At 41.7% G+C, this 10,934-nt stretch overlaps 1 protein-coding gene across 1 annotated transcript in view; it reads left to right on the top strand.

Moving 5' to 3' along the window:
- Positions 1-562: 562 nt before the first annotated feature.
- Positions 563-10,934, top strand: part of LOC104499209 (protein kinase C epsilon type) — a gene marked incomplete at both ends in the record, with an annotated part of 11,161 nt that continues 789 nt past the window's right edge. The window contains 7 exons of the mRNA XM_010142682.1: positions 563-722; positions 1,832-1,866; positions 3,231-3,316; positions 4,609-4,741; positions 7,579-7,721; positions 8,281-8,377; positions 10,055-10,269. Coding sequence (XP_010140984.1) covers positions 563-722; positions 1,832-1,866; positions 3,231-3,316; positions 4,609-4,741; positions 7,579-7,721; positions 8,281-8,377; positions 10,055-10,269 — 869 coding nt within the window. The remainder of the gene's footprint in view (positions 723-1,831; positions 1,867-3,230; positions 3,317-4,608; positions 4,742-7,578; positions 7,722-8,280; positions 8,378-10,054; positions 10,270-10,934) is intronic.

Raw genomic sequence — 10,934 nt, 5'->3', positions numbered from 1 at the left:
ATTGGTATCAAAGTGGAATATAAGAACTTGAAGCTCAGATCTTAATCGGGAACTCTACAAAGTAACCAGTTCTGGAAGGAATTTCTGTTCTGCCTGATGATATGTATTTGTACTTTGCTTTCTTGTGTCAGCAATTTCTGAGTGTTTGTGGACCGGGGGATGTTGAGATTTGCTTGGCAATTTTTTTTTCCCCTGAAGATCAGATGAGATGAAAATCTGAGGAGCTTGGAGAATCTCCTTGTGTAGTTACTGCTAAAGACGTTGTCAGCATGTTTGATAGCTATAAACTGCAGAAGGCTTATTTGCAGCTCAGCATGAATTTACAGATAAAGGTTTAGAACAAATCTGTTCCTGTACTAGGCAATGAACGCGCTCATCCTTTAGTAATTGGTACTAAAAAAGAAAACAAATGACCCACTACTCAGGGAAGTTGTCTTGCGCTGCTAGGTAGAGAGGATTGTTTTGGTTTTGGGGAATATCTCCTTCTGTGCATTGCATTTGCGTTTTCCTGTTTTCGTGTCTGATACAGCCAGTGCTTATTGGTGGGTTTTTTCTGTTTCAGCACCTAAAGACAATGAAGAACGTGTGTTCCGGGAGCGCATGCGCCCTAGAAAGCGCCAGGGTGCTGTGCGACGCAGAGTGCATCAGGTTAATGGACACAAGTTCATGGCCACCTATCTTAGACAACCGACGTATTGTTCGCACTGCAGAGATTTTATATGGTATGAGGCAACTTTGACTTCACTTGCTTTGCAGCTCTGAATCGAGGCGTTAACGTACCTGCCTGTTTTGCTAAAGTATAAATGGCACAGAGTGGTTGTTCTTTTCCTCTTTGTTTTAGCATTAAGCTGTTGTCAGTTTTACAGACAATAATAGAAGCATGTTAAACTGACATTGCAAGCATTAGAATTTGTTGTATTTGTGGTTTTTTTCTCCTCTGAGCCACATGGTTCACTCTTTTCCTGTCTAGTGCATACTGTAAATCCTAGGTATACAGCCAGTCCGGTGTTCTCTAGGTGCCTAAGTGTAGATTTAGACCAGATGTGAGACATTTACCTTTTGCCAAGATGACAGAATTCTTTGTTAGGTGTTTAAGTATCACCACCTTCCTCGTAGGAAATGCCAAGCTCCTCTGTCTCGCTGAAGTTGGTGCCATCAACATGGGAGTGTTAGACTTGTGACAATCCCGGGGTTTGGGTGCTCGGCATACAGTGTCTTTGTTTTTACACTGTATATCTAGAACTACCTTATGGAAATTATTTACGTTAGTTTTCAGGCAATTTTTGGATGGGGAGCAGTGGTGGAGGTACTCGGTTTTCAGGTTTTTTCAGCAACGCTATTGATGCGTTCCAAAGTTACTTGGGGATTTGCACCTTAATACAGTGATGATCTGATGTGATCCATAATTAATATTTTTTATGCATATGTAATGAATCTCTTTCCTAATGTGAAACGATATGAATTGTTCCTGAACTCCACTGCTTTCCTCTAAGAAATGCCTGAAGGTTAGGCTTTATGTGAGGTAAGAGGATTTCAAGCAATAATATTGGCAAATGGAATTTTCCACACATTTCTTCTCTGTACACTTTGGCTTTGCCTACTTTATTACAGTGAATTTACTTCTGACTGTCTTCATTGCCTGTCATCCTCCCTGCTGCCTCTAAGCAGCTGAAATGTGGTTCCTGCTCTGAACTGATCTGTCTAGGCATGAAGTTACCAGATTACTGGTTATAAAAAACCTGTTCTTTTAAACTGGTGCATGTCCAGTAAAGGGAGGAAAATTTTTAAAAATATATATTCTTCATGTTCTAAACCATTGTCTTCTTTTCAGGGGTGTAATAGGAAAACAGGGATACCAATGTCAAGGTAAGAGAAACCCTCTGGGGGGACGGTTGGAATAGATGTATTAACACCTAAATCGTATTTTCATCAGGCTTCGTATGTGTACAGTGCCAAGAATTTGGCACAAGGGGACTAGAGTGAGTTTGTCTTGCCAAAGATACAGCTAGTCGCAGTAAGATTTCTTAAAACTGTTGGTCTTGGGCATCATGCATGGGGCAGGGGCCCAGCGGACATCACTCAACTGCAGATCCAATGTGTATCTGTGCGTACAGCTGCAGGGGATGGGGAGGCATATCTGTGGATATTGGCTTCTTCGTTTTTTCACTTTTTGCATTTTAAAATGGTGAATTCTTTATTCTGCTTAAGATTCTTTGTTTTAAAATGCCAGGTAATTGCAAAGGCTGTAATTAAATAGATGAGATAATTATAGAGGTCATCGTTAGAGAAGGTTATAGCAAAGACTGCAGAAGTGCTTCGTTTTCAACTCCATTTTTCAACTTGGTTTCTTGTACTCTTAATTTTTTATGCAGTCATCTCTTGGATGATATTTTTCTACTTGATTATTTCTACTTATCAGATGAGAATTAAGTTAGTGAGTGATTTTTTTGTGTTACAAAAGACTTGATGAAATCTCACTGTAAATAAATAAATGTAAAGAATGGGTTTACATGCTGTAATAAGAATTACTGTATTAACGTACAGCAGAGCTTCTTTGAGGTCTTTTTTTTTCTTACAACAATGACCAAAGCCTGAAGGAAATAAAATTCATTGTTTCATGCAGAAGGTTTTTTTCTTACTTAATGGCCTTGAATCCTACAGTATGGTAGACCTTGTAATTTTTAATCATCTTACCTTGCGTATTTGCAGATGTTATTCATTGATTAAATAACAAGTATGAATATTGACAAAGCATTTTTGCTTCCTGAAACCTTTTACTGTTACCAACTTACAATAATGTCTTACAGAAAGAATGTTCAGCTCTTTGTTTTTGCGATGAGTTACCTTTATGTATCTTCCTCTGGAAGCTCTTCAGACAGGAGTTACTTTTGCCATTGTCTCATGTAATGCAGAGAACATGGACTTTATCAGATAAATATCTCAAATATGTCAAAATTGAGAAAAATTGTGGTTAATATTTCAGAAGGTAATTTATAGGTTTACCTAATGAGATTTTGGCAGATATACTTTAGTTCTCTTAAAATTCTTTGGTCTCTTGAGAGTCCTTTATCTTCTACCTTTCTAAGCCAGACTTACTTCATAGACTCACCAAGGTATCCATCACTTGCAGCATTTCAAGTCCCAGCATTTCTAGTCAGCAGAGATCAGTCTTTTGCTTTCAAATCCATCTCTGTGAAAACTCATTTTTTTAATCTGTTTTTTGTTTATAGTTTGCACTTGCGTAGTCCACAAGAGATGCCATGAACTTATAATAACGAAGTGTGCTGGCCTGAAAAAACAGGAAACTCATGATGAGGTAAATGTTTATAAAATAAATTTTCGAGATAAAACTTTGCCTCACATCTGTTTGAAGTGCTGTCATTGCCTCTGTTTAATCAATAAATGTTACAGACCTTTTGTTCCCTTCTGGTCCTCTTGTGATGTGGCTTTTACTTTGCAATGACAAATTACTGTAACAGCTTCATTTGCATGGGGATTGTTATCCAGCAGTTTATTTCTAATCAGCAAACCTTTAATAACTTCTGAACACTTACATTATCAGTCATCTCCTTCTAGTCCTTTTCATTTTTACTGCTCTCTATTTCTGAGTTAATACGAGTTTTGTCATTTTAATTCAGAAGAGGCTGGCTGGGACCCGTTATCTCTGCAGGGGGTTTGTGTGGTGGAGTCGTTAGCAGCTGATGGATAGGGCAATAGGCTTGGGTGTCTTGTAGCAGCACAAGATAGGAATTTGTCTGAGGCACTAACTGGTCGCATTCCTCCTGTGCAGTTCACTACATTTTTTCGTGCTGCAGGCAGTCTTTAATACCTGCTTCACGACTGGTCTTTCATGCCTGAAACTCGATTGCATTCAATAGGATTGCGATAAAGGACTGCATTCGGCTAGAGCTGGTTTTGCGTAGTGCTCTCAGGAAGGTACAAAATCTTGTGTGGATTTATATTCCCAGGCTCCAGGCTGGTGGAGACTTGCCTGCTTTGCTCATTGTTTAGGAGAGGTACTAGATCACTGGAAAGCAGCCAGCAGTAATAGGAAAGGGAAGGAAAAGCATCAAATCTCCTGCTGTGCAGCAACTACTATAAAAACTTATCAATGACATCACTTAATTAGCAAGTAATTGTACCTCGGAATCCCTGAAGACCACAGGTCACTGTTGTCCTTTCCACAGTCTAAAGAAGAGTGGGATATGGAAAGATAAAGGAGTGGCATATGAAAAGGTGAAGGTGTTGTGGTGTATTTCTTTCGTAGTTCTGTATTAGTTTGGCCTCCAGCTTCTAAAACAATTGGGAGTGACTTCCTTGCCTTCCCCATTAAGAGATCCTTCCTGCTAGCTATGTATTTGTTGTTCCCAGAAGTACTGGGAAGTAGACCTTAGTCTTTATCTTCTGGACAACAGCAGCCCTTCCCCCTCCTCTCTCCAGGCAGCAAGAAGAGCTCTGCGGCCTGGAGTGTATCTAAAGATCATCATCTGAGCACAGACCTATTTCATCTTGTGGGAATGCCGTGTGGTTTCGAAACATAACAGGGCCTCGGTGTACGCTGGTCATGAAGACACTAATTTGAATGAAATATGCTGTGCTCTTTTTCAGCAAGTGGGATCCCAGCGTTTCAGTGTCAACATGCCTCACAAGTTCAGCATTCACAATTACAAAGTGCCCACTTTCTGTGACCACTGTGGTTCGTTGCTCTGGGGTCTTTTGAGACAAGGTTTACAATGCAAAGGTAAGAACTGCCCCTTCAGAGCTTTTCCTTTATTGAGTGACTTGGAGACTCGGAAAGACTTCAAGTTATTTGGTCTTTTCCAGCATGTACAGAAACTAGTAGACAGTAAATAGCAAAGTGCCGTAGGGCTTGCCGTCATGGTGAGAAAATCATCCTCTACCCTGCCTGCAACACCAGTCAGTACCACGTGTGGAGGACAGAGGTGCAGATGCTGCTGCGTAGGTTTATTTCCACACAGGGAATTAAAAATGACCTAATTAGGAGCATGAGAATTTACCTCCCTTCAGCTTACGTGCCTCTGTGTTTTCAGCTTTGTGGTAGCGGTTGTTTAACTTCTCAAACATCGTTACTCCAGCTACTTTTCCCCTTAATACCACCTTCAGAAATGACTGTTATGTATCGGCAGGCTAGCAGCAGCAGTCCTGTGTGCCCGTGTCAGAAGGTGAGGCTGATACCCAGCTAAACCATCCTTTGTGATGGTCTGCCTCACCCCACTATTCCAGGGAAGAAAGGATTCGTTACCTTCCACAGTAACTATGAAATTACCGCTGGAAGGTGCGTTCCTGTCATTTTAGCTGACTAACAGGAATGGTTGGTTCTGTATCTCCTCGTTTCAAGCAGCTCTGTGTATTCTAAAGAGGGGAGAGAACAGTATAAACACTTACAAAGGAAAGTAATATTTTAGAAATAGTAAATAAAATATGTCAATTAGTGGGTCGATGGGACTGATGGCAGGATGATCACCAGGTTCTGAGAAAGTAGTACCTGGGGGAATTATAACTGTTGTCATTTCCTTACACTTTTTTGAATGGGTAGGTCCATCTTCATGAATAGCAAAATCATGGTACGTGCTTCTCAGCTGCAGAAATGTAGAGTCACACATACATGTCTAAGTGTGTAACCTGTGAAATAGATCCTTTACAGTGTTTGAGACGAGATGTATCTATAGGTGAAGCTCAGACCTAAGGTTTCATGTCACAAACCGCTGAGCAGCAGCGAAGGAAAGAAATTGCTGTCATGGCTAAGTGATACACAGTGTTCGGAAGTTCAGGCCTTCCCTTGTGCCTCTAGCTAGTGAGAGGGATAAAAGGTTAGACTCCTGAGTGCGCTATTGCTATTGGAGATGCTGTCCACATGCTGTCTTAATTACGGTGGAGATATGTTCAGAGAAGATTTTTCAGTTAAACCTGTGGGGGTTTTTCCTCTTTGGTCTTTAATCAGAGCTGTAGTATCTCTCCACTTAATCCGTGAATGTATTAGTTCACTTCCATGAACTTCCATGTTCTCTCTCAAGTACTGTGGTCGTTCATTTTCTCAAGTGCAGAAAATAGTGTTAGTTCTCACATACGCATTTACCATGTAGCAGATGCATCAAAACACCGGTTGAGAGCCCACGTTGCTTTCTCTGTGTTCAGAACATTAGTGCTTATAAAAATACAGTATCGTCAGCATGAAATCTAGAACTCACCTGAGCCTTGGAATGTAGTTATCTCTGTGCCTTGTTTTCGCTCTTAACAAGTGCAGAACAGTGCTCCCTTCCTCAGAGGTGAACTTGCTTGCCTACGGTGGTTATTAACACCATGAAAACTGTGTATTCCAGAAGTTTATTTTGCTGTTGTTTCACTTCCTTATTCCTGTGCTGCTTTTTACAAAACACGAAGTTGGACTGTGTAAAATTTTCCTGCTTGCTTTGTTTTGAGCCGTTCAGTTCCTCGATGATTAGGAACCTGAGGTCAAATGTTGCACTTGACACTGAGCTTTTGTCACCATCGTAGAGGCACTGAAAATACCATGTGTATCAATTTTTTTGCTGCTCTTGTAAGCTCGCTGCCACCGATGCAGAGCCTGTGCGCAGTCTGAGGCAAATGTGGTTTGATTCTTCAGGGCTCATACAGTGAAAGCACTGTTGAACAACATGATGCAGCTTTATCAATGCACACTCTTTTTGATGTTGTTTTTCCCCAAAATTTAATGAAGTGAGGAATTTGAGTGAGAAATGTTAATCTCGTGTTTAACGACACCTGCAGTCTTGCTTTTGCTGTGCCTTGCCCCACCAGAGGGCAGTGAAGGCTCAGATACAACGTGCCATCGCTGCTGTCCCATCCACGCTGTGCTGCTTCTGCTGGAGCTGGGTGCTTCCCCCTGCCCCATAAACGGGTTTCCTCTTACTAGCATCCTAGTTTCAGGAGATTTAAGAGACTGATTTCAGGTACTTGAGAGCTTAGTAAATGAACTGCTGTCTAAAGGAAGAGTGTCGAAGGTGCCAACAACTTTGATTAAAACGTATAATGTTGTTGGTTTTGTGCCTGCCGATGTTAGGCGTTAATCCACTGGAGTGAAATAGAGCACGACACAGTAATGTGTGAGGAACTGATGCTGTGCGCTCAGTATGGGGGCAGAAGTGGACTGCTAAAATCCAAGCTCTAAAGGACTTTTCTAATCCAAGTTCTGTTTAAGATTTACAGGATCGTGAGACACTTTAATTTTTTCCTGTGCCTGTTCTGGGTACTGTGTGAAAACCCTGTTCTCCATTGGCATAACCGGGTTAATAATGTTCTAGTAGCATTGATAGGTAACTGCAAACCAGCTGAGTACTTTTCTACTGAAATTATATTTCTTTGGAAAACTTATTGGTAGGTCAAATAACGTCTGATTTAAGTAAGACAAATGCATGCCACAGCGGTACTTACTGTGCTCTGTTACTTTACGTACTTTTCTACTGAAATTATATTTCTTTGAAAAACTTATTGGTAGGTCAAATAACGTCTGATTTAAGTAAGACAAATGCATGTCACAGTGGTACTTACTGTGCTCTGTTACTTTATGTTTTATTGCAGTTTGCAAGATGAATGTACATCGACGCTGTGAAACGAATGTGGCACCAAACTGTGGAGTGGATGCTAGAGGCATAGCTAAAGTTCTGGCAGATCTTGGAGTCACTCCAGATAAGATCACTAATAGTGGGCAGAGGAGGAAAAAGGTAACTTCATTACGTAGAGTCACGAAAGAGAAGAGATAAGTACGGCTGTGCTGTAACATCACTAGCTGGGGGTCAGTCCCTCTCTTGACTTGCACAAGAACGTTTTTCTGAAGTCAGACTTTGGCCAAGCTTTGCACCTCTGCTGGATTGTGACAACAGGCCCATTGCTCTCGCTCACAGAAACAGGCAATTTTTACTGTCGTCAGGTTGCTACTTCCTGAGCTTGCTGATATTTGTTGTAGTTAAATGTATTTACCTGAGAGATTTCTACACAGACCCATGGTGGCTATTTCAAACTTTCTTGCTCTGTGGGTATGCCTGTTACATTTATCTCATCTCAAGAACCTGTTTTTCTTTAAATTGCTGGTTCTTTCTCTGTTTATGGTCTCTGTTTGATGTGATGCCGCTTACTGCATGAGGTCCTGCTGTTGAGATCTATGGGGTAGAACATCTTCACTTTCCTTCCTCCTCGTATTTGTCAATTAATGTGGTGAAATTGAGTTTGTTCTTGGCACAGGAGGACCTCATAGCTGAGTTCACCCTTTGGAATTGTTCTTAGCTAATTGCAGGTGCAGAGACTCAACAACCAGTTCCTGGAAGTGCGTCATCAGAAGACGACAGATCGAAGTCAGCACCAACATCTCCATGTGATCAAGGTCAAACATCTCTTTTTATTTCCTAATCAATATCTCTTGTCACATATTTTCCTTCTTTGTGAGGAGTAAAACAGCTATGAGCCCCAGCCTGTGTAGAACCTAATCGACGAAGCTGAAGGTGAAGTTATGAACTGCAAAACTGTTTTTAAAAGGCCTGCTTCTCATTTTGTTGGAAGCTGTGAAATTAAGTGGCTTCTAAAAGGAATATTTTAGAACAGTCACCCTAAAGTATTGTTAAGTTTACTAGACGAGTCTCCTTGCCTAACACAATACCTTTATGCAAGGAGGTTGAATATTCTGTTGTAAGAATGAGAACACTTTAAATAGTACCACAGAACTCAAGAGCCTTTATTTACCTGAAAAGCCTTATCCGTTAAGTTTTTGAGATAAAATTATCTCCTTGCAATTCTGCATCGAACATTTGCGGTGACGATAATTCGTGTCCAGTTAGGCTATGCTGGTGTGTCTGTGTGGTCCTTAGAGGCTTTGGAAAACCTTGTTTCCTTTCAGTGATTTTTTTTCTTCATACATGGATTTGGAGACATATTTTAATCTCCGCTGATAGGACCTGATTTTGATGAGCCGAACACCCCGATTGACAGAATGTGTGTGTCTGCAGCACTTCTCAAATCTGATCTGAGTGTTTTTAAAAATCAGAGGTCTGTGAGGTGTCTTATGTACCATCATGTGTGTAAACTGATGAATGAGGTGTGGGAAGACAGATGCTTCTAGTTAAAATCCTTTGAAAATTGTTTAGTTGAGAAATTTCTCAGCCTTATTTTTAGGAAAGTCACTTCTAAAGCTCCACAGTTACAAGTACTATAAAACTCTGATGCCAGAACTGATTGAAATTTGTCAGCCTTTTGGTGTCACAGACAGTACGTGGTTGAATGTGAAGTTTTACCTAAAATAAGAACAAAGAAGTTGACTAAATTATCTCTTAAATTTCACTTTCTTAGCTATCCCATAAAGTTGTTTCCAAGGCTGTCAGATGGGAGTCTGTGCAAGAGCTTGAGGCAGAGCCCAAGGTCTGTTAGTCACCAGGACTCTCCTGTATTTAATACTGAGAAACCTCTATAACCCTTCAGCAGATCTACCCAACTGCTGCTGGAAGTGGCTGGGTTACTGCGTAACCGGCAGCTTCTGGTGACAGCCAGAGCTGAGTAAGATGCTCCGTTCACGTTGACTTCACGGGCTGGGTTGGTCTAGATGACCTTTAAAGGTCCCTTCCAATCCAAACCATTTTACGACTCTATGACTGGGTGGCTCAACCATCCTTTGAACTTTTGAAGAGACAACAGCAAAATACTGCTGCAGGAAGATGAGTAAGTGCTGCAGGAAGATAGGGGTATTCAAACCAAAGTACTTCTTTGTGGTACAGGAACACTTAAAATCACTAAAACAACAGCTTGGCTGCTCTTCTGACTTATCCCTTCAGTGTGGGGCATGTCATTCTCTTAGGTCCGTTTTAAAAGGCCACCCTTCCTGTTAGAGCAGGACTTTGGCTGCTTGCTGTAAGGCGGAGAAGCAGTTTGCTAAATAGGTATCTTTAACCACAGATGCTCTGCACAGCATTTGAGGAGGATGAATGTCCCTTCCAAAACCTGATGCAGACCAGCACAAGCTGCTTTTCTGATGGTTGGTTAAAACGAACACGTTTTTCTCATGTTTCCACAGAAATCAAAGAGCTGGAAAACAACATTAGGAAAGCATTATCATTTGACAATCGGGGAGAGGAACACAGAGCTACAGCTACAACGTCAACAGACAACCAGCTTAACAACCCTGGGGAGAACGGTGAAAATGGGGAGGTCAAACAGGCCCAGACCAAGAGAATAGGCCTTGAAGAGTTCAACTTCATCAAAGTGTTAGGGAAAGGCAGCTTTGGCAAGGTGGGTAGCTCTTTTTTGTTAAATTTTACTGGTGGGCAGGCTTTTTGTGACTGTACTGCTTGGAATGTTTTCATAGGGACCTTCAGAAAGTGCTTCCACGCTTCTGCCTCGCAGACCCGAAGTGTCAGCCTGCTGATCAGCCAGCGCTTCCTGGGGCTTAGCTCACCGTGTTAGCCAGTGTCGAGCCTTCTGAACTCGAATGTCCATGTTTCACCGTGCCGGGTTGCTGGGAATGAAGGCACACGGTGACATACGTACTGTTCAACAAGATAATTAGCTGTGGTCGAGCAGGAAGATTCTGCCCAGTAGTAGTGCTGTGGTGCCATGAGTTCATTCTCTCGCTGAGTAACACCCAGTTCAAGTTTACTTATTTCACAGGACAGTTTGGGTGTTTGTTTTTCCTCAGTGGGTGTGTTCGGTGCTGGAGGAAGCAGAACTCAAGCATTTCCACTCAGATACGAGCGCAAGAGGCTTAGAAAGCTGCCCAAAATACCACGTGTGCGGCGAGGATGGAACTCCCCTTCCCACAGGAGGGGGTCGATGAGGGTGGAAGGGGCATTGCTCTGTTTACAGGGCTTATACGTGTCATGATCACAGTGCTGTGCACCGTGGAATCAGAGGAGGGCTGAAATATGGGTCTGTTTCATGAGCACGCTCTTACTTCC

The sequence above is a fragment of the Buceros rhinoceros genome, unplaced genomic scaffold (genome assembly GCF_000710305.1).
Source record: "Buceros rhinoceros silvestris isolate BGI_N320 unplaced genomic scaffold, ASM71030v1 scaffold5069, whole genome shotgun sequence".
NCBI lineage: Eukaryota > Metazoa > Chordata > Aves > Bucerotiformes > Bucerotidae > Buceros > Buceros rhinoceros.
This window is presented reverse-complemented; position numbering and strand designations above follow the sequence as displayed.